General features: G+C 43.2%; 2 protein-coding genes across 2 annotated transcripts in view; both read left to right on the top strand.

Moving 5' to 3' along the window:
* tnfaip2a (tumor necrosis factor, alpha-induced protein 2a) overlaps positions 1–24,723 on the top strand; it is a 389,724-nt gene that overhangs the window by 67,199 nt on the left and 297,802 nt on the right. The window lies entirely within an intron of this gene.
* On the top strand, positions 3,838–24,476 carry LOC308102509 (uncharacterized protein; the record flags this gene model as incomplete). The annotated part of the gene is made up of 5 exons (XM_080452256.1): positions 3,838–4,051; positions 20,145–20,288; positions 22,146–22,334; positions 22,741–23,475; positions 23,560–24,476. 5 exons carry the CDS (start codon positions 3,838–3,840, stop codon positions 23,910–23,912), a joined length of 1,635 nt encoding a protein of 544 aa, XP_080308382.1. The 3' UTR covers positions 23,913–24,476.

The following is a 24,723-nucleotide window of genomic DNA, read 5'->3' as shown; positions in this document are numbered from 1 at the left end:
GGTTTAACAACAAACCGTGACTAGCAGTGTTAGTCAAATCACTGGTTCTCAACCTGTGTGTCGGGACCCACAAGGCCCAGGGGGGTCCCCACGTAATTTTTTTGTTTGGGGGGGGGGGGTCCCCATGACAGTAAAGTGACCATTTTTTAAAAGACCTTTTTAATACAAAAAACAAGAAGGAAGAAATGAAATATAAAATAGCATTACTGCATGAAAAGTAATCAACAAACAATACTATAGGAAATTGTAATTTGTGAAAATAGCTGATCTACAAGCTCACAACACATCATATCTCGGCATGTTGGGGGTTTGTAGATCGGCTATTTTTACTCTTATAATGTGACACTCTTGTATGATGAAGTAGGGCAGTGGTTCTCATACTTTTTAATTTCATGGACCCCCATTTTAATAAGCATTAGGCCACGGACCCCCATTTGATACCTCTTTGCTATCTCTGGGACCCCAATCTATACTAAGAAATCCTAACTCTGAGAGTGTACAAAGGGAACACTCTCAGAGTTAAAGTCATGTAACTCCTCAAGGACCCCTGGGGGTCCCCGGACCCCAGTTTGAGAAACGCTGAAGTAAGGTATTCATTTATGAAAAAACATAAAGTTGAAATATGGAAATACAAGGTTTCGGCCTGACAGCGAAGATATATATATGATTTAATCATTTGCATTTATCTATCAAAACATTGTTTATTTGTATTTATTCATTTCCTTCACTTGCTGACGTGCTGCTGCGCAACAGGGCAGATATCCGCCAGGCCAGGTGGCCCTACCCAGGCCCATGAAATTGATAGGCAGTCTACAGTAGCCAATTAGAATTAAATCTGCTAAAACTGACTCATACACTAATACAGAGCCATATATAGGCAAGATATTGTCTCTATTGTCGGTTGGGAAAACTGTTCCTTTTATTTTAAAACAATTTCAAATGGTGAAAAAAGCCAATCTACAAGCTATAATTATTAAAAATTAAGAAATACTATATTTTAAATAGTGAAAAATACAGAAAATAGGGGAAAATACATAAAATCTCTAATCTGTGAATCTAATGTGATTAATGTGACCCCTACAGTCAGTGAAGTCCAGGGCTGAATGTGACAAATATTGAGACAAATAGGCTATAACCCAATACATAATTTTATGAAATAAATGGGTTATATTTTACAGATACAGTAGTTACACTATTCTTGTACTATATTCAAATTAAATCATCCTTAACCTTCAAGTTAAATTCATTATTTCCGTGGACTTAAAAATCATCGTTTTATTTGATGGCCTTCTTTTTGATTGGCCTTTATTACAGGCCCTACCAGCCTGTAGGGGGAGGTAGAGAGTCACATTATAATACCAGCCTGTAGGGGGAGGTAGAGAGTAACTGTAGGGGGAGGTAGAGAGTAAAATTATAATACCAGCCTGTAGGGGGAGGTAGAGAGTAACATTATAATACCAGCCTGTAAGGGGAGGTAGAGAGTAACATTATAATACCAGCCTGTAGGGGGAGGTAGAGAGTAACTGTAGGGGGAGGTAGAGAGTAACATTATAATACCAGCCTGTAAGGGGAGGTAGAGAGTAACATTATTATACCAGCCTGTAGGGGGAGGTAGAGAGTAACATATTATAATACCAGCCTGTAGTGGGAGGTAGAGAGTAACATATTATAATACCAGCCTGTAGGGGGAGGTAGAGAGTCACATATTATAATACCAGCCTGTAGGGGGAGGTAGAGAGTAACATATTATAATACCTTTGCTCTAAGTGAAACCTGTGTCCAAACCCAATGTTGAATAAATGTGACTAACAATAGCATAATGTAGTCGTGTTTTTCATCAGAATTAATGAATAAATGCAAAAAAAAAAGGTGCGCGGGCGTGCATGAGTCTCCCCTGGCCTAGCACCGGGCCTAACCTTTTTCCTGCAGGAAACCCTGTATTTGCTTGCTTTTGTAACTTTATTACAAATCCAAGGTTTTCAAATTGATTTGGAAACGTAAAAGATTCTGACAATATATCGGTCAAAACATCGGTATCGGTGGATCATTTCTACTTGTGCTGGTCAATTATTAACACTATATAAGCATGAGGGGGCCGACAGGGAGAGCAGCTGGCATGGGGGTGAAGACATCAGTCTTAATGTTAAATTTCTCTAAATCAGCTTTAAAAAGGCCCCTTTTCTTTTTCCAAAAGTCAAAAAAAAAATCGCCGCGGCCGAACGCATTATGACAGTAAAGTCTCACTCCTAGAAATTTCTGAAAGTTGGCAGCCCTATATGTAGGATGTATGATATATATGTAGGATGTAGGATATATGTAGGATGTAGGATAACAAGGAGGTAGGCTCTGCTACATGGTCAGTCTATTCACAAATGGAAAGGGGGGGAAAACAGCTCCTTTACAGTTTATTATGCAATAGGTTACATTTTGATTCATTCTCTGAATCTCTGTATCACAAATGTAGGCCAATACAGGCCTATGACTTGTAAGGCGTTCTGTCTTGACTCTTGGAGTTCCAGTAAATGTTTTAACTATCAATCTACAATTAATCTTTCATTATAGGTGCACCCTTCATAGTTCTTAAATCCACTGATTTTGCAAGGGAAGTCTCTTTGCCAGCCAGGATTATTTTCGTCGTACGATGGTGTCGAGGCAGTCGAGCGGATAACATTACGCCCTACGCGATATACAAGACCACAAGTGCCGTGGATGAGATGTTTGTAGAGCTTGTAGATCAGCTCTGATGCAATGCACCGTGATTTAGACGAAGCACACTTCTGTGTGATTGTGTCTGTGTTGCGAGGCGCAGCACTGGAGGGCAGCTGGCTGTCGGAAAAAAAAACACACTGAATTGATTCTCCACCATTGCCAGCCAGTGTATGCTCATAAAAACATTTGAATATGATTGAAAATGTATTGTAATGTGTTACTGTATTTAATATCAAATAATATAGGCTACTAATATAATAATATCGCGGAGCAATAAAGGCAGCCGGCCACGTTGCCCGGTGATATTTTGTATTTTTAATTTAATTTATTTATTATTGCTGTGTTTGGGAAAGCCCTAGAATCTGGATAGAATCTTGTGTGAGATGCCCCCGATTTTTTTAATCGTGTAGTGTGTGCATGTTTAAGAGAATCTTAAAAGGTTTTCCTGTAGTGTGTGATAATACCAGATTTCAAAATCGTTTAAGATTGAAAAAGTCTTGTGTAAGGCCAGCTTAAGCCTCGCCAGGAAAATTATGATAGATAACCTTGTGCTTATGAAAGACTGGGCATAATTTTACATTATTATATTTAAACACTTTGCGTTACATTTTATTAGGTACATTATGAATGACATTCAAATATAATGATTGGATTTATGCTCAAACATGAATAATATTAGGCAGAGGTGACAGTCCAATGAACATAAAAACAAACTTTTTAGGGTATTTTATTTGCTGTTGTAATTTTTTTATGCATTGAAAACCTTATACGTCTTTAAGCCGTCAATATGGCCGCCATTGAAAAAAACAAAACGCCATTGTCCTACTGTAATGGCAAAGTCTAAACTACTTGAACGAACCCCATCCATCTATCTGTCTGTCTGTCTGTCTGTCTATCATTTATTCAGTGACAGTTACACACACTCTCCACCAGGTGGCGAAAGGCTTTAAGGCAACAGTGTATCCTTTATTACGCATGCGTGAAACACGTTACCCCGGAATCGGAAGTAGAAGCATGTAGCTTTTCACAGCTTCACCTCCACGGTGTTGTTGAACAAAGGAGGCAGTGAGAGAAATGTCTCGTCCAACGTGTCAAATAGAGTATTTACGGCGGTCGATCAATGAACACATGACGTCGGTGGGAGAGGAGATATTGTGTGTTTTGGAGAAACAGCAGCTGAAGCTTCATGTCAGAGTTTTTGTGTTGGAGCGCCTCAGTGCGGCCGCAGAGTGGACGTGCAACCTCTTCCAGAGAGAGATAGAGACACTAGAATCTCCGCTGGACACACAAAACAAACTGCTGGACATTGATGTTGATATGGACATCCATCCTAACACTGCAGGTTAGTAAACACTAGCCCTGGACCAGAGCGTTTCTCTCTAACGCCCTGCCAGGCACTGGTCTCTGCGCTTGTACAAGGAATTCCACTGCCCTGCGAGGGCTCCAACAGTAGTGAAAATAAACAAAACCATTTTGCTACACACCTAAACAAAGGCTGTTTTGTGTTGTTGAAAGTCTCTTCTCCACTCGGAGGCGAACGGCCTTTTCCTGAGGAGTTTTTACCAAGGGGGTGCGGGTGGGGAGAGAGCCTGGCAATGTAGGTTTATTTATGGTTTCCCATGGACTATAGCCGTTTCACTCATGATACAATTTCTCTTCTTGTTCTTTCATAACAGATACATACATGTGCCAGATAATCCCCACACCAAGAGAGTAAAAAAAGAAAAAACTTTTCAGTCATTCAGTCCGACTTCACTGTAGCCTATGGTTACATACTTAGATGAAGTTCAACACCAGCCTAGCTACACTGTAGCTGCAGTAGCTCTACATGTAGCTAAGCTACTTTAGCTATGTAGCTAAGATACTTTAGCTGCTACATGTGTGGCTAAGCTACTATATCTGCTACATAGCGTCAGCCTAGCTACTAGCTGAACTGAACTACATTTCCCAGTAGCTTGTGTGTAGTTTCACTGCGTGTTTGCTTTTCCACCGGTTTGGCATCGTTTTCACCATCTAGATCATTGGTTATCAACCTTTTCAGGCAGTGACACCCCAAAATAATCATATTTGAACTGGCGACCCCCCCACCCTGACAAGCACTTGTATGAGGTGAGTTATAACATTTAGTTTGCAGACATCCCACCCTGGAGAAAATCATTTGCGGGAGGTTTTAGTTTGGTTTTAATTTGGTTTTTGGAACTTTTTTTTCTGGTTTGAATTAGTTTTTTTCTTTAATTATACATTCTTATTTTTGCCTGATTTTACCATCTATTTGACCAATATAAATCTACTTTTTTCCAGTTTAAATTAGTTTTTTTCTTTAATTATATATATTTTTTTTATGTTATTACGGGGCCAGGCTGCCAGCATGGCTCCTGGCCCTGTCTTAATGTTGCCTTTATTCTGTTTCTTCTGCCACTTTTCGCAGTTCTGGCTTAACCGTGCATACGCTTTTTACGAAACTCGGCCATATGGTAGAGGGTCATGAAAAACTATCAAGAAATAATTCTCACAATCTTTCGTCAAAAGGTGGCGCTATAGCACTCAAATGAAAGTGCCAACTTTGAACAGGTACAACGCAAGTTATGGGTATAACTATGGATCTATGAGACCGAACGATGACCGTCACTACGGTCTTAACAATGAATGATGCCCTCATATTCTACCTATTATCGAGACCAAATACCAACATAGTCATACCCACATGACCCGAGGAGGCGGTCTCACCTTTAACCATGCCCGGTGAGAGCGGCTCCGCCTCCAGCCTCGAACGCCTCAACGTTCCGAGCGACAGGAGATAGTGACGGTCATCGTTCGGTCTCATAGATCCATAGTTATAGCCATAACTTGCGATCTATTTCGACCTCACTCTGACCGTCACTACGGTCATAACAATGGATGACTAATACCAACCGGGTCGCGAGGAACAGGGGACCCAGCCACCCCCCTTGTGGAGTGAGCCACCACATTCCCAGGGATCGGCTGGCCTAGATCGACATAAGCCGCAGAGATTGTGTCCACGAGCCAATGTGACAGCCGTTGCTTGGACAAGGGGAGCCCCAACCTCTTGCCACCATAGCAGACGAACAGCTGCGTGCCTGTGCCCCGTAGGGCCCGTGTGCGGTCAACATAAGAGCGTAGCGCTCGAACTGGACACAGCGTGGAAAGGTCCTCCGTACCGTCCTGGAGATCCAGAGCAGAGTGAAAGGCCGCTATCTCCAGTATATATATATCCAGCACTATGGGAGATCCCATGCTGGAGTTCTCAGGGCTCTTGGAGGATGCAACCTCAGGGCCCCCCTCAGGAAGAGGGACCGTGGCTTCCCCACTGTGGCTGTGCCATTATAGATTCTAGCACGTCAATATGATATTGCTGCTAGTATGTACACTCTTAGAGTAGAAGGAGATCGGCCCTTGTCTAAGAGGGGCTGCAGAAGCTCCAGAAAAGTAGGCACAGAGCAACGCACTGGGTCTTCACCCTGACCCACACACCAGTTGGAAAACAGCTTCCGTCTGTTATCATACTGTAGCCTGGTGGATGGTGCTCCTGCATTCAGGATGGTATGCCTGTAATGCACAATCTATGTAATGCACTTTGGATAAAAGCGCTCTATAAATGCACCATTTACCATTTATGCCTGACTGTGTCCACACGGCTGCTCAGCAGCGGTTTGGGCCCTCCGGCAGCCAAACACACAGTTGGAGGTGTCAAGGATTGGGATGCCAGATCCGACCTCTCCTGTCGGGGAGGCGCCAGTCTGTGCAACAGAGGAAACAAAGTCCTCCCTGGCCAGAAGGGGGCCACCAGCGGCAGAGGAAGCAGTGGAAAGGCATATGCAGTGCCTCTGGCCAAGGGTGAGCCAGCGCATCTTGGCCCAGAGGGCTGGTTGTCTCCGCTAGGGAGAACCGGGTGGGTCGACGCCTCTGAGCCAAAGAGGTCCACCTCTGCCGCAGAGGCCCGAGATGGTGTATAACCACCTCTGGATGGAGGCACCACTCCCCCGATGGAGGCTTTTGACGGCCGAGAAAGTCTGCAGGTTTCCTGCTCTCCCGATAGGTAAATTGCCTGTAGGCTGATCAGGCGGGGGGCTTGGTCCCGCCCTGATTATTTCCATTATACATGGTCGAGGTGTTGCCTTGATATGCGGGGCCAGGGCAAGGAGACACTGCTGTGACCTCCTGATCTTCCTGTGTCCGTGCCGCTTGGCATCCAAGTGGCCTTTCTGGGGCAAGGAAAGGAGGTTTAAGATGTCGTCCACCCGACGATTGGGACGGACAGGCTGTCATAGTCATGGCGTTTAAAGCAACATCAATGAATGTTGTGGCCCGAGATGGCTCGAGGCCACCTTTCTCCTAGTCCCAGATGGGCCCCGTGGGACGGGAGACGTACATTTCTGGATACAGAGCCCTCATGTCGGAGCTGCAGAGGCGCACCTGCCGCTGCCACACACCTTGTGAACGCCCTTGGGGAGAGGGAGCGCCCGAATGGTGGCACCCTGAACTGCCAGTGGTGGCCTTGATAGGCAAGACACAAAAACTGTCAGTGTTGACAGACGGGCAATGGAGACATGAAAGTATGCGTCCTTCAGGTCTATAGACGTGAACCACTCTCTGTGGGCGACGGTTCGCAGATCATCTGCTGTGGTCAACATATGAAATGGCATGACCTTCCTAAACCTTTCGAGTCCCTTCACATCCCAGACAGGATGAAAAACGCCTGTCGTTCTTTGTCACGAGGCAGTATGTAGACTAGAACGCCCTGAGGTGTGACAGGGGGTCTACAGCCTTGATGCACCCCCCCCCCCCTCTCTGTTGGAGGGAGGCATGCACCGCAGGCCTGCAAGCTGCAGACTAGTCTGCTCAGCATGGATGGGTTCGCTCCAGCGCTTCCTGTGCAGCTGAACCAAATACTGCTCCGAGCTCCCCAAGGGAGACTACGGAGAGTTCTGCTAAATGCCTCAGTCAGATAGGCTGTGAAAGCCAGATTTGACGATGAGTCTGAACTAGGATGGAACATCAGCTGTCCGAGTTAGAGGGACATCCGGCCAGATGCCTTCAGTCACGCATCACCAAAGGTGATGGAGTCAGCATTCACATTGCCCCTTTTGCAAAGAAATTGAGAGGGCATGCATAAGGTGTGATAGGGAGTTGCCCTCACGACCGACACCAGCCCTTGTAAGAAGGTCGTCTGTGACCCTGTACTGGGGTCGACGGCACCTAGCACCCTCCCGCATCAGGGGACGCAAATGAGGGGTGCGATGGCAGGCTCAATAGCCGGCATGCAACACAGGCCAGCTCTTGCCACGTCCTGCATGGCTGACAGGGTTTTACCATTAGCAGAGTGTCTCTCAGACAGGCCTGTAGCTCCTTTGAGTACAGGCGTGAGGAACAGCAAAGGCAGTGGAGGCCGGCCAGGCGCTCGGAGGAACTGATTCCGCCTGCTGTGGTATGGCTAGGCGTTGGTAAGGCCGTGAGCATGGACCACCTTTGGGTCCACTCAGCAAACAGCCGATCCATCCTGGATGACAGTCTGCTGCAGTCAGACCTTTTCTTCCTGGCACGCGGGGCAAAGGTCATGGCCGACATCCGGCTGAAGGAGCCCCACACAAGGTGCAAAAGTGGGAGCGCTCTGTGGTGGTACCGGTTTCTCTGCACGGCCAACGCACACAAGTCAGAACTAGCCCAGAGCGTGAACGCTACTGGTTGCTAGACTATATTGGCCGTATGCTGGGGGGATGTAGCGCGTACGCTGCCTGCACCAGCAGAGGCTTTCATTCCAGCAGAATTTTGTCAACTCTCAGATAACCAGAGCGCGAACGTCACGGTTAGCTGGAACGCTGCTGTTAACTGGACTGTAGAACCTGTATGGTGGGGGGAGGGAGCGCGTACGCTACCTGTACCACCGGCCGAGGCTTATTTTAACACAAAAGGCTTATAATAGCCGTTAGTCAAAGCTTGGACGCTGCCATCCATGTAGCAGCGAGTGCATATTTTTCTCAATGCAAATGCTTATGTAGCACCTTGAGATCCATCCAAATGTAAGTGGATTATAAAATCAGAGCCAGCGCGAACGCTGCTGCTAGCTCGACTTTAGAAACTGTATGGTGGAGGAAGGGAGCGAGCACGCTACCTGTACCACCAGCAGAGGTTTACTTACTTAACCAATCAGCTTGTAATAGCCGTCCATCAAGTTTGGACACTGCTATCTATGTAGTAGCATGTGATTTTAACATTATTTGTAATGCTTATTGTAGCGCTTTTTGAGATTTATCTCAGTGAAAAGTGCATTATTAGTATTTGTATGCTTGCTTTCACCGCATAAACAAAGACAAAACGTTACCTCCAACACGCTAGTGTAAAGTCCACAATAATGCCGGGAGGAGAGCGCTAACGCTGCTTACCCCGGCAACAAAGGTTGATCAGACAGAGGTTAATAACCAAAAGCTATACACAATAGCTGTTAGTAAGAGTTTGAGCTACAAACTACTTGCGGCTACATCAAAAAGCCCATATGCTGGAGGGAGGGCGTGTACGCTGCTCGTACCAGCTAGGCTAATAACAAACACAAGTCAGCTATACCTAATAGCTGTTAACAAAGCTTAAACGCTGCTATTAAGCTCTACGCAATACATATATACATATGTATAAATATGGCCTTCACTAGCGGAGGCTTATCAAAAACTAAGAAAATGCTGTAAACAACTTCTTCACCATTTCAGTGGTAGCAAAAGACCACAGTGGGAAGCTGCCCAAACAAGTGGGACACTCGGTGGCCATCACGGGGGTCCATAGCGGCCTCACAAACACGGCAGACCTGGGAAGCCATAGTAACCCCAACACCTCACAGTACGCGAACGTACAAAGGGGACAGAAGAAAACCCCACCAGCTGCGAACAGCACAGTACAAGGGCCGCAATATACAATAAATAAACACCTATTATTAGTGTGTATATCTGTCTGTCTCTTATATGTCATCATGATTTGTGTGCATGGGAATCTCATCTTAAACAAGCTCAGTGCTTAATGAGTCCCCCAGTTTAGTAGACCTTGTATTGTGAATTTGTACTTCCATGTACTGATGTTCTCATGTCTTACTAAATAAAGTACATCAATCAATCAATCAACCTACTCACTGCACGCGAACGTACGAGAGGGAAGAAAAACGAACCAAAAAAACCCACCTGCTGCGAACAGCGGTCTGAGGGAAATAAACAAAGTCACGTGACACCGCTGACTTTTTATGAATGAACACTTGCAACACAGCAACGTGAAATAATACTACAACGCACGCGGACGCACGAGGGAACAGAATTAATAAGACTAACTGAATGCAAACACACAGGGAGTCAATAAATGAAAATAAATTACACCACCAACCTGGATGGAGAGTTATATATAGTAACCCCAGCATCTGCGAACAGTGCGACGGGTATAATACTATAACAAAATAAATAAAGTAAGCCGAATCACAGCCGTTCCGCAAAGGCAGAACTCAAAAAGTAACGTACCTGAAAGGAAACCCTGGAGGCACAAACAAAACAAGTAACACAACAGCGTGTTACCCTACAACAAACACAGTAGGTTACTTTACAACGCTACACTGCAACCCACAGGGACGCAAGGCGCCTGCACCGAAGTGTACGGGTTTCTAAGCAGCGAGCGTGAAAACTACCAGCACAAGCAAAGCAGTTTTATTCAATATAGGTATATTATATCTCAAACGGATACTTACCCACCCTGCAGGTCTCTTCAATGAGGCGAGAGAGGCAAAGAGGCGGAGCCGCTCTCACCGGGCATGGTTAAAGGTGAGACCGCCTCCTCGGGTCATGTGGGCATGACTATGTTGGTATTTGGTCTCGATAATAGGTAGAAGATGAGGGCATCATTCATTGTTATGACCGTAGTGACGGTCAGAGTAGATCTCATGCCCTGTTTGACCTACAGCCATGAAACTTCGATACACACATGCATCTCTTCATGCCCGACAACTTTCGTGGTCTGACTTTTGACCTCTGACCTTTAGATCTCCCACCATTTTGAATTATATGAAAAACATACATTGGCTCATAACTTCTGCATTCTTTCACTTATGGAAAATCCGCTACTAACGTTTTGTCGGCAGAGGTCCAAAGTTCATGTGTAAAGAGTTTTGTGCAGATTACTCAAAGATCCCAGGAGGAGAAAGATTTTAACTATTGCAGTTTTATGACAATTATTCATCTGCCCCTAACACATACATGCAGACTCACATTTCTTTGAAACTTTGCAGAAATGTAGAGGGTCATTCCAAATATCACTGAAACCAATCTTACTCCAACTGGCCAAAGGGGGGCGCTATAGCAATTTTTTGAACATGCAAACTTTAAACAGGCAAAAGTCATGCCTCGTTTGGCCAAAAGTCGTGAAACTTGCTTACACTTGTGCTTTGACTCATGAGGAACACATCTATCGCTTTGACCAGTAATAGCTTGGCGGCGTAGCACGAAAATCGTTCAATTTTGTGATTAAAGCGCCAAATTTGGCAGAAGTGTTGCTTGATATATTGGAAACAAAAGTGGATATTGGGACATCAGAAATTCTCACCCTTGTGGGCGTGGCAGGCATTTTTCAAAATGGCCACCAGCAGTTGATCAAATCCTCCTAATTTTTGTCCTAGTAGGCTAAAATGTTGCGTGATGTATGTGAGTATGAAGGTGTGTGGGTGTGTTCATGCTAATTACCTAAAAGGGAGCGTTGCAATGGGAGTGGCCTAGTTAGCAGCAATATTTTGGGAGAATTGTTCAAATAGTGATACAAGTTGGAAATTTGGTACAAATCATCTTTGGAGATCACGCTTCGATTTAGAAAACCGGGCCACTCCTAAATCAAAGATGGCAGCCATTTTATTTCAAGATGGCCGCCAACATTAGACTGTTTTTGCATTTCTGCATATCTTTTAATTATTTGAGGTCAATCACCAAATAGCACTCCCATAGTATGTTTTTGAACATTTTCAAACAGGAGTTACCATTTATAACCATCTAAATTAAAACATTTCAAAAACACGCCATACAACTGTGCTCACAGTCAAACTCAGGGACAAAATCTCAGAACTTCTGAACATGTATACATTTTTTCCCATCTAGTTTTGTGTCTTCCCCAGCCACCTGCATGTCGTCTCTCACCGCATCCTTAAACCGCCGCTTTGGCATTTGGCCTTTCGTCAGTGCCACCGTTTCCAAGCCGTACAGCATCATGGCTGGTCCCCCTACCGTCCTATACATCTTCCCTCTCACTGGTATCCTTCTGTTACAAATAACTCCTGCATAAAGAAAAACATCACATGGATGCACCTGGGACATATCATCAGTGTTGTAGCCTGGGGTCGATGGGTGTTTCGGGTCTCGCAACATACACCCTCGCCGAGGTGACCCGGCTGGGGTTTATCAAGCCCCCGACTTACATCCCAGTAGCTACCCACGGTCAGTCCTCTTAGGGCAAGACAGGGCCTCTCAGGCCGCTTATCCGGGACTACTCTGCCAGGACTGGGGGAGAGCGGAGGCTTTGGCATGTGGAGGGACTAGGCTCTGTGGATGGCCTCCTGGCCGGGCTCCTCCTTCGTCTCACCAGGTCCAGGACCTGAGCGTTGCACCAGACTCCCCTGTTCCAAACATTTCATTCTGGCGTGATGGTTTCTTGGGCCGTGGTGGTACTACAAGCTCCACTTGCGGCTTGCTTGAATAGCTCTCCTTAAAGGCCTCACCGTGGATTTGTTGGGCTTCTTCCTCACGGAAGACACAGGCTAGGGCGCTAACCCACATTGCTCCCGGATGCTGTCTACATTCCGGCTGTCAACCGTCTCTCCAGTGGTCACCAAACTATTCCTGGTTGTCACATAGTCTATTCCTATGAGCCACTATGAATAGAATAATACTGACACTTTCTTCCATCCGTTCCCTCAAAGTACTCCTTCCATTTTCTCAACACACTGTCTTCGGTTGCTAGAACATTTCCACCCATCCTTCATCACCTTAACCTCTTGCTCATCCTTCCCATCTCAGTGCCTGTCTAGCCAATCGGTGCAGGTCCTTTTCTCCCTCCTTGGTGTCCAACCTTTCATACAACTACTCATACTCTTTTCCTTAACCCTCACCACCTTTCTCTCCGCCTTACCCCTTATCTCTTTGTACTCCTCCCTACTTACTTCATCTCTCTGGCTGCCTTTCTTATCTCCTCCCTGAGCTCCACAGAGCATTGTTCTTTCTTCATCTTCACACCTAACATCAGCTCCCAGTACCTACCACAGGACTCAAGCCATGCTACTCGATATGCTGAGTGGCACCTTCACCGTAAATGGTAACTCCTGTATGGGAGTGCTTTTTGGTGATTTGGTAATTTATCTTGAAAAAAATGGCAGCCATCTTTGATTTATGAGTGGCCCGGTGTCCTAAATCGAAGTGTGATCTCCAAAGATGATTTGTACCAAATTTCTCGCTTGTATCACCATTTGACCAAAATATTGCTGTTAACCAGGCCACTCCCATTGCAACGCCCCCTTTTAGGCAATTGGCATGAGCACACCCACACACCTTCATATTCACATACATCACGCAACATTTCAGCCTACTAGGACACAAACTAGGAAGATTTTATCAACTGCTGGTGGCCATTTTGAAAAATGGCTGCCACGCCCACCAGGGTGAGAATTTGTGATGTCCCAATATCCAGTTTTGTTCCCAATATATCAATCAACACTTCTGCCAAATTTGGCGCTTTAATCGTAAAATTGAACGATTAGGCTGATTTCTTGTGCCACGCCGCCCCACTATAAGGCTCGCCCTTAGATTGTCCGCAATTTTGAGCAGTTTGAAAAACACTGAAACCCAGGATTTTTCAGCTATTTGCGTGAAACTGTATCATCTGTGTGATCTCCTTTTTCACAGAAGCTTGTCTGTTGGTCCAATGGCTTCTCGCCAGTTCAAACCTCACTTGATGCAGGGTTCATTAAAGTTGCATTGCACACAACATGATTGTGTCAATTAATGCATGTGCAATTGTTAAAGATAACCTGAAATGCTTATTTGAGAGTATGTTTTTTCAATGTATGACATACTTCATTCTGAAAATAGCCGATCTACAATCTCAAAACTTCAGATAGCAACGTGTTTCTGAGCTTGTAGATCGGCTGCTTTCACTGTTTTCGGTTGCGAGGAGACATACAATTTCTCTATTGGTAAATGGTTTGTGAACGAGTGATCTTAGTGTTAGTGAAACAGGGGCTTGGTTCATGACAGAAGGCAAGAGTTTATGATCTTCAACAGACAACATCAGCCTGGCACTATAGGTAGTGTTGCAGCCTATTAGTCCGAAGGTTGAGAGTTTGATTCCTGTTAATGGCAATAGGTTGAGATGTCCAATCAATCCATTCTGTTTCCATCTCTCTCTCTCATCAATCTATTCCGTTTCCATGTCTCTCTCTCTCACTTCAATCTATTCCGTTTCCATGGCTCTCTCTTTCTCTCTCTCTCTCTCTCTCTCTCTCTCTCTCTTTCTCTCTCTCTCTTCAATCTATTCCGTTTCCATGTCTCTCTCTCTCTCTCTCTCTCTCTCTCCAATCTAATCTGTTTCTCTCTCTCTCTCTCCAGTTTCCATCTCTCTCTCTCTCTCTCGCTCTCTCCAGTTTCCATGTCTGTCTCTCTATCTCTTTTTCTGTCTGTCTGTCTGTCTGTCTGTCTGTCTGTCTGTCTGTCTGTCTGTCTGTCTGTCTGTCTGTCTCTCTCTCTCTCGCTCTCCAGTTTCCATGTCTCTCTCCAGTTTCCATGTCTCTCTCTCTCTCTCTCTCTCTCCAGTTTCCATGTCTGTCTGTCTCTCTCTCTCTCTCTCCAGTTTCCATGTCTGTCTTTCTCTTTCTCTCTCTCTCTCTCTCTCTCTCTCTACAGTTTCTCTCTCTCTCTCTCTCTCTCTCTACAGTTTCCATGTCTGTCTGTCTCTCTCTCTCTCTCTCTCTCTCTCTCTCTCTCTCTCTCTCTCTCTCTCTCCAATCTAATCTGTCTCTCTCTCTCTCTCTCTCCAGTTTCCATGTCTCTCTCTCTCTCTCTCTCCAGTTTCCATGTCTCTCTCTCTCTCCAGTTTCCATGTCTCTCTCTCTCTCTCTCTCTCTCTCTCTCTCTCTCTCTCTCTCTCTCTCTCTCCAGTTTCCATGTCTCTCTCTCTCTCTCTCTCTCCAGTTTCCATGTCTCTCTCTCTCTCTCTCCAGTTTCCATGTCTGTCTATCTTTCTTTCTTTCTTTCTCTCTTTCTCTCTTTCTCTCTTTCTCTCTCTCTCTCTCTCTCTCTTTCACTGGCCCCGTATTATCGCCGCTTGCAGCTATATTTTAATTCTTATGTTCGCCTGATTTTACCATCTCTATTTGACCAATATCAATCGACAGTACAAGCACATAAATAGATCTTTATTTATCTCTCCCAAGTAGCACTCCATCTCTTATTTGATCAATATACACTGAATCAGTTATCTTATAAACTAGCAAATCTACAAGCACTTAAACAGATCTTTATCTATACACATACAGTCACTTTAAACTCGTTCAGCCTGGAGTATTAGTTATTTGGGCATCATTAGTGTAGCTATTAAAGGCATGAGCAGATCTACAAGGCAAGCTCACACCCCTCGTGAGCTTGTAGATCTTCCAATTTCACTAGGCTATTTGAATGCATTCGCCACACGTTTTTAGCTTTGATTTCTCATCAAAATTGATGTAGATAATAAATTGGCAGCAGCAGTTGCGCTGTGCTTTTTTTGCAAACTGTTAAAAGTATTCAATCAAAGCTACAGAGAGGACATAAGTGTTTTAGCTGAGCTTCATCAACAATGTTGGCAGCTTATGGCAGCTTAACATACCTCGACGTGCCTTTTGCAGTCATTAAGGCCTCCGTGAGCTGAGAGAAGTCACTGTTACATACAGTGCAACGGGCAAAAGTTATTATTTTAGACACGGGTAACTCCTTGAGTTCTGTGTGTATTTTCTTTCTCTCCGTCTCTCTCTGCATCCGAGACAAGTGGTTTGTCACTTTTAGATGCCCACTCCTCCCACAGCGAATGTGAATGACATTAATTCATTTTGGCAGATTGACAGTTCAGCGACGAATGAGAACAAAGAAGGTTGCAGACCCGGTCTGTGTGAGCCTCATGTGTGCAAACCGAGACAGTAGGCGGGCTCTAGACAAGATCTGAACCTAAAAACTGATAAAAGCAGAGCAGCGGAATGGGGCAGGGGCGTAGGAGGGGAATGCACAAATTCAATGTCCAAATGGGGAAATGGGTCTTTCAGAGCAGTCCAGTGTTAAAAGCCATTTAAAACTGTAAGATGCAGAGTCATTAAATGCCAGGGGTTCCAATGTCTAAAATCCAATAAATGCAGAATAAACTATCTGTTGCATCTACTTCCCTTTCCAATGGGGGGGGGTGGGTCCAGTTGGTTTCCGTGTGAGTCCAGGTCCTTCCTATTCTGTCCTTGTAGATTTGTGCATCTCCGTGGCCAGGGCAAAAGTGCCGCACTCTCCAACAGTGGCCCTTAAATAGGGAGAGCCTTCCTAATTAGCTCATGCCCTGCACCTGTTCCACTCACTTATCCAATGGGAGTCCTCCATGCTGAACTGCTGACACTGTCTGCTACCATAGACTAAACACTGCAACTCAAAATGAAATAATAAAGAATAGTAAACATGCACACAAAATCATAAGGAATAGGAATTGAAAAGCCAGTTATAATACAAATGATTAAGCAGTCAGCGTGACAAATGTATGCATATTTTTAGGTATTAATCATTTTAATTGTCACTTTACTGTGATCTGAGGACCCCCCCCCCAAATCATGTGGGGATCCCGACCCACAGGTTTAGAACCACTGGTCCATTTAATAGTATATCGTTTAGACTGATGCTAGATTCTTGGTTTCCCTGTGATCCTAGTTTACTGAGGCACTACACTGATTGATTAAATATTTTATTTAGAAGTTTGAGCACATGAAAGCACAGTACAGTAAATACAAGGTCAACTAAATAGGATTAAAAATCCCATGAAAGTATAATGGCTTGTTTCAAATGGGGTCCTTTTGTACTCAATTCATAGTGACATTAAATGACAGATATACACTACTATGCATACATTACAAACAGTTAAGAATTGAAAAATAAGAAACTAAAATATGTACAGTAAAAAGTTCGAAAGAGGGGGGGGGATTAGGTTATGACTTTTACAGGAGCCAGTTTCAAATTGCAGCCACCTGGTACTCTTTTAGGGCAGTTTTGAAGGTGAGTAGTGTGTTACACTCCTTCACTGCTTTTGGTAGGGCATTCCACATTTGTGTTGCATAGCAGGAGAACAAATTCAACCCCTTGTTTGTGCCAAATCTGGGATGGGCGTGGTGGGGCTACTGTACCTCTGGTGTTGTGATTGTGGACACTATCTCTCTGTCTGCATTCTATGTTCGTGTTTTGATTGGGGCATGGAGGTCCAAGAGGGTGGTCAGGGAGTTATTGTAGAAGTCCACAGCTTCACTGACGGTTGGGAAGTCTACAGAGGAGAGATGGCGGAGGTCCAATGTTATGGTATCTTGGTTTATTTTTTTGATGTTCCTGAAGCTGATTTGGCGCTTAGGCTTGGTGTGGGGGGGGGGGTGGAAAGCTCCATTGCAACGACCTTGTGATCAGACACACCTAGTTCATACATAAGGAGATTGCTGATGGGGCAGAGTGAGTGATGATAAGGTCCTCCAGAGTATGCCCCTTGATGTGAATGGGGACGTGGACATGTTGGTTGAGGTTTAGACAGTCCAGCAGTTGCAGGAAGTCAGAAGCAGAGGGGCAGGAAGGGTTCTCAACATTAATGTTAATATCCCCCAATCAGTGGTGTGTTCTACCGTGTTACGCTGTATATGTAGTGTGGCCTGCAGATTTTTTTCGGTGGTAAGCGTATACATCCGAAAACTGGGGCAAGAATGTCAATTTCAATAGCCTAGTGACTGTCTGACTCTGAGGTGAAGGCTTTCATGTGTGGCTATTGTCTTTCTTGAGGTGGTAATTAATGGCCGTTGGCGAAGGAATTCACATTAACTCAACGACCTGCCTGCCATTCACTTCATTGAACGGCAAGTCACTGAAGTGAGTACTTCATTAGTATTCAAATTGCGCATCATAGCACAGCATAAAAGTCAAGGAAATGTTGGTCTAGGTTCAGTCTACTCCTGACTCTTGGAATCGAAGATGGGACCACGACCACCGCCAAAAAAGAAGACGTTCGTATTTATAACAATCCTTGCACTCTTACATGGTAATAATCCATGCTTTGCATTGAAAATGCATCTAGGGCTAAAAGCAGCTCCAAGTGGTTGAGTTACAAGGTGATTAACATTAGAAACAGTAGAAAACCAGTACAAAGCATACTGTAGCTAATTGTCAATATGGTCGAGAGTGAAAGGATTTTAGTTTGAGGACTTGTACGTTTAGGAGTTCAATTTTGACAGTAGATGGAGTGGTGAATTTATGTAGGGGGCGAAGTAGCCTCGCATAGCCAGACTATATCACTGAGTGGATATGAGTCTGGTGCCTCTATGAGGAAGTTTTATTTCCAAGGGGGCGGGATCAAAACAATGGCTCTGTACGCAATTGGTTAGACCTACAACTACCAATCACAGTCTCCCATATTTTAATACTGGGCCCTGATTGGTTACCCACGAGCAGGAAATGGATTCTCTATGGAGCGGTGCCAGACGCAAATCGCAGAGTGCAATTTTTTTGCACTCGCAGATTCGTCTGGCCCCAGGCTAGGGGCGAAGTAGAGTGAAATGCACTCTACGTTTTCCAGGCTGCCTGGAGTGTGCCAGCATTACAGTGTTGCCACATAATCCAGCTGCGACAGCGTTCTGATGACCAGTGGTGGAAAAAGTACTCAATTTTTTTACTTGAGTAATAGTATCAATACTGCAAAGTAGAAATACTCTGTTACAAGTAATAGGTCTGTGTTCAAAACGTTACTTAAGTAAAATTACAAAAGTATTGGCATCAAAGATACCAAAAGTAAAATTTTTGAAAATAGCAGATCTACAAGCTCACAGCGTGTCGCGATGTGACACATTGATCGGCTATTTTCAAATACCCTATGTATAAAATAGGGCTAATATATAATAATATAATGTATATCTGCAAAGTAACTAGTAACTAAAGTTTTCAAATAATTGTTGTGGAGTAAAAGTACAATAATTGCCTCTGAGATGTAGTGGAGTAGAAGTAAAATTATTGAAATTTGGAAATACTTTAGTGAAGTAGAAGTACCTAAAAATTGGACTTAAGTACAGTACTTGAGTACATATCCTTAGTTACTTTACACCACTGCTGATGACGCGTTGGAGGAGCGTGAGGCGGATTAGAAGGATTGACCTAGCTGGGAGTAAATAAACTTGCGGCGGGAGCTTCTATGGACACACAAGATATTATTACTATCAGAATATAGTGCTTCATCATCTACCTACATTTTAATCTATTAGAGAGAGATCTCTGATCTACAAGCAACAGTGTTTCTTTCTCATTGCAAGGCATTGTGAGGTAGTAGATCCGTTTTTCACACATGACTCCCTCTAAGCTGAATGGTACAACAGGTATTTCCACTGAAATTGCTGCTTCTTTTCCATGATTGTTTCTGGATGCACTTGTTTAATGACTCTCTCCTGGTGAGATCGCTTGAATTGACCCGTTTGATCGGTCTTGAGTGGAACGTGCATTGCATGCTATGAACGCACACACATCCACATGCACGGAGCTGCATGCACACTTTTAAAAAGTACCACCTGAGGTAGAATCTCAAGCCTTACAGAAGCTATTTGTTTCTGCAAGATAAACAGGTGATTGATTGATTGATATCTTTCTGATTGATATCTTTCTATTTCTATTGATCATGAAATAAAACATGTGTCCCATGTAACATACATCTGACCCACCATGATTAAAAGGATAACGCAAAATAGCTTACTGATTGTTTCCATTGTGGTCCTTGTAGGTGCACTTCCTCTGGATGCTTTCATGAGCAGTGGGTTCTCAGACACAGGAACGACTAGTTAGAAAATGTCAGCACACCAAGGTGGAAGTGGCGGCACTCCAAAATAAGAGAATGCAAGACAAAGGCTCAGTTGCTCATTCTTTATTTTGGGCTAACACGTTTCGGCACTAGCCTTCCTCAGAGCAAAAATAAGCTATTCATTGTATTGTATATCATTTTAAAAAAGCAGGAGTTGGCCTCTAATTAGTTCACATGCCAGAGTTGCTGTTTAGTCTCCCTAATTTCCCAACCAAAGAGGACATTTACACACCAATGGTAGCTGGCGGGTTTTAATTATGTTTTCTGTATGTAACTACAGCTACTGAATGATAACTAAAAGGTCTTTCTATTGTTTTTTTCCACAGCGCACCACAGGAAGAGCTCTACAGTATCTAGAGAGATGGCCTCCAAAAGATATTCAACGTTGTCAGAGAAACAGCGAGAGATGGACGAGGGACGTGGACTGTTTGATGCAAGGATGCAGCCTGTAGTAAAGTTGTACAGGATAGGTATGTACTGTTTTATTTCCTGCTGTTTTAAACCTGTAGTAAAGTTGTACAGGATATTTCTATGACCCAAAATTAAAAGCAGATTTATGTTTAATAACGTCAGGAGCTGAGGGGAGAAATGACTGAGTTCAAAACTATATGGTGCTGAAGTGCGTCAGTTGTTTATACTGAAAAACACTTTCCAAGGTTGCCAGGTATGGCAGGTATGGGACTGTTTCAAATTTCAATTTAAAGAATAATGTTTGCTTTATTTTATTTTTAGATTAGGGTATTATTTTTAAAAGTATATACAGACACACATTTCCATTTTGGACCCTTTATTAAAATGTTGCTTTTAACAGGCAAAATAAGCAAATTAGTTTGCGCAGCCTGTCACACTGTTTTGCGCACTGCTGGTCTTCACTGACTTCACTTCCCAGTGCAGTGAGTGAATCTAGCTGAAGTTGCTACAGACACTGGTCGATTTGAAAAAAAAGAGCAAAGATTGTGTGAGTTTTCTTTGGAAAAGTGTCACGATGGAGAAATCACATCCAATATAAACACCTACCGGATGTGAATCAACTCGTACTGCCCACTGCCTCTTGTGATCCGGTCGATTTGAAGAATGAATGTAGTTTTTTGAGTGAGAACATGGAGAATGCAGAGTAGGCCTAATCCTAACTATTTGACTGAAAATCCAATACTACATGTCATATTATGGTTTGAACTTTAAGGAGAGCTGGTCAGTCAGTAGTGTGCTTCAGAGTCAGACCAGCTCTGCTGGAGTGACAGCCTAATTGATTTGACCTACTTTTACGCAGCGCACTGGCATGATGTAATTAATCATGTGGGAGTACCAAATGGCTTTCATATACTCTCAATATTTTTTTCAAATTAAATTTGGCTTTATAGATTGAAATTTGTTCAGTTTTGGTTATTTTATGGATGTTAATTTTAATTCATACACTTTCAACTATTCAAAGAAAAGTTTTCAGAAATGTAGTGTACACATCAGTGAAAGTGATCACTGGGAACATCCCTAATTTCGTAAATACATTTGACTGAGATATATTAACATCATAATTGTGATATCAAATAGTATTGTGATATCAAATATAGTCCATTTTGTCCAGCATTAATGAACGTACTGGTTAAAATAATCTGGCGTCACTGTCCAGTCTTAAAAAAAAAACTTATTTACAACCTCTGTTCCCTCTGTTTCATATTCAACCTTCATCGACAAACCATGTCACGTTAAAGTCCCTTTTCACGTCACATCATAATCATTATTAATTCCATATTCATGTCACATCATAGTCCCTAATATTAAAGTCCTTATTCATGTCATATCAAAGTCCTTATCATTTAAGTCCTTATGCATGTCACATTGAGTACTTATCATTAAAGGTTCTATAAAATTCTTTTTCACTTTATTTTTTTTAATGTTTTTTTGGGGGGTTTTATGACCTCAATTACACCCCAAAAAACTTTGAACATTCAGTGGATTTTCTGTGGTCTGGGGTTTTCTGAATAATTAGGCTGAAAAGTAATCTGTGATCCCGCCCACTCTCCTCCTCGCCCCTCCCCTCCCCTATCCTTTCCTTTCCTTTGTGGGGCGGGGGGGGGGCGGAGAAGAGGCGATGATTGACAGGCAAAATCCCTCAACAGCGACACCCGCAGGCAAAGATTTATTTTTTCATTGCAGTTGAAAAGGCTTTAGAAATGTAAGCGAAAAATACCTGCAATGGCTAACTGGAGTGGAATTTTCAGTTAAAACTTTTTATACACGTTTGAAGGACCATGACCAAGACTTTTAATGTGTTGTAAAACTGAATGTCATGAAACCTTTAAAGTCCTAATTATATTCCTTCATTCCAGACCAGAGTGTGGAGTCCAGTCTGCAGGTGAAGATGAGTTCTCCAGCCAGGACTGTTTCTATTAAACAGGAACCTGAAGACCACCTTGAACAAGAACCTGGAGACTACCTTAAACAAGAACCTGAAGACCACCTTAAACAAGAACCAGAAGACTACCTTAAACAAGAACCAGGGGACCACCTGGAACTCAGTAAGTTTCAAGCTCTCTCTCTTTTATTCTGTTGTGGATCTATCACCAAGGGTGAACGTGTGCTGGCAATAAGGGTGTAAAGATGAGCCAACATTAAACATTCAAATGCGAAAACATCGATGCGTGGACCCCTGGATCAATCTAAATGTACTATGAATCGGACGATTGTTCGGTTATAAGTTATTAATCGGATTCCTCAACGTTTTGATCAGTCAGATCATCAGGAAATTCTTGATGGAGATTTAACTGATCAACAAAATGAACAGAGCTTTAACCAGTGTAGCGACTTTATTTTCCTTTGTTGAATTGTTATTTGTTCTGCATCTGGGCACTGAAGTGGATGTGTGTGCAGTGCACTAGCTTTTCTTAAAACTTTAATGGGCTATTATTGTATCTTTTTTCATAGACTTCCTGCTCCTCCCTGTGTGTAAAGAGGAGGTTCACCCTGAACTGCAGGAGAGGAGCTCCAGTCTGGTCCAGGAGGAACCACAACCTCCACAGATTAAAGAGGAACAGGAGGAGCTACTTCATAGACAAGAGGAGGCTTGTGGGTCAACACAGACATTACTAGCAGTGAAAAGTGATGATGATGGCGAAAACAAAGAGACAGAGCCTGTAGCCAGCACCTCAACTCAACATATGAAAACACAAGCTGATGTAGAGGACTGTGGAACATCACAACCAACTAGTGATGACCAGCTCCTCTCTTCACACTGTTCTGACTCTGACACTGATGACAGTGATGACTGGGAGAAGACCAGGGACGGTCAGTCAGCTTTAAACACTCTGAAATCACACAAGACACAAAATGTGGAAGGACAAAGATTGTCTTTGAGCCACAAGCTGTCCCAGGATCTGAAATCAAAACAAACTCACTCCATGAGGAGTCATACATTGAAGAAAAGTTATACAGAGTGTGGCAGAATCTTTAATCGAAAGGGAAGTCTGAAGAGACACACAAAGATGCATGCAGGTGAAAAGCCCTTTGCTTGTACAGATTGTGGTAAAGGCTTTGGTCAAAGAAGTGATCTAAAAAAACACATGAGGATTCATACAGGTGAAAAGCCCTTTGCTTGTACAGTTTGTGTTAAAGCCTTTGGTCAAAGAGGTGATTTAAAAAAACACATGAGGACTCATACAGGTGAAAAGCCATTTGCTTGTACAGTTTGTGGTTTAGGTTTTGCTGAAATGGCTACGCATAGAAGGCACATGAGAGTTCATACAGGGGAAAAGCCTTTTGCTTGTAAAGTTTGTGAACACAGTTTCAGTCAGAGAGGTAATCTAAAAAAACACATGAGGGTTCATACAGGCGAAAACCCCTTTGCTTGTACAGTTTGTGAACAAACTTTCAGTCATAGTGAGAGTCTAAAAAGACACATGAGGACTCATACAGGGGAAAAGCCCTTTGCTTGTACAGTTTGTGAACAAGCTTTCAGTCATAGAGAGAGTCTAAAAACACACATGAGGACTCATACAGGCGAAAAGCCCTTTGCTTGTACAGTTTGTGAACACAGTTTCAGTGATCGTAGTCATCTAAAAAGACACATGAGGACTCATTCAGGTGATAAAAGTATTTAGTTGAAGTTGGTGTCAAATGCTTTGGTCAAAATGCACATGTGAAGAGAATAAGGATTCCTACAGGGGAGAAGTTGTTAGATGAACCATAACAACAAGACTCTCTTTGAGTTGACATGTGATGTAACACCCACTGATTCAGTCTAATCCAGGATAACAATGACAAGACATAGATACTAAAGAACAGCAATCACATCATCTGACAATATCAACATGACCAAATAAAATAAACTATATTAGTTTCTCTTTTCATTCTCATTATCTTGTGTATGGATCTTATTTGTTACTAAACAATCAATGGCTTTGAATTCCTACATTCACCATTTGTTTTACCTGCAGCTCATAGGTTACTGGTAGAACAATATGAACATCAGTGTCCATTAATATGTATGTTCACTGTGTGTTGACATGTGAGTTGTTTGGATTGTTAAATTATCATAGTACACAATTGCTAGGTGTCAAGAGAGACCGGTGAAATCATCACTTAGTTTGATTACTTCTTTACTTTCTACAGAGTGTTATGTCTTCATGGAGGTGTTTTTGTAAAGTCAAAGATCTCCTTTTATACCTGGGGAAAATTATTATGATTTCTTTGTTTGATTTAATAAAGGTTTTACCGCTACAGGTGTTCTATGTGTGCTGCATCATTACAGAAATGTTCTCAAAATATGTGTACTTATTATCCCATAACTTCTGTGAACAATACAGCAACAATCACCCGATTTTTGAGTCCAATGCCAATACTATTTCCAAGTCTGAGACCACCGACCCATGTTTTGACCGATATATTGTACAAGATTTGTAAGTGTATTTG

Source organism: Gymnoscopelus braueri, assembly GCF_963280865.1.
Source record: "Gymnoscopelus braueri genome assembly, chromosome: 16".
NCBI classification, from domain to species: domain Eukaryota; kingdom Metazoa; phylum Chordata; class Actinopteri; order Myctophiformes; family Myctophidae; genus Gymnoscopelus; species Gymnoscopelus braueri.
This window is presented reverse-complemented; position numbering and strand designations above follow the sequence as displayed.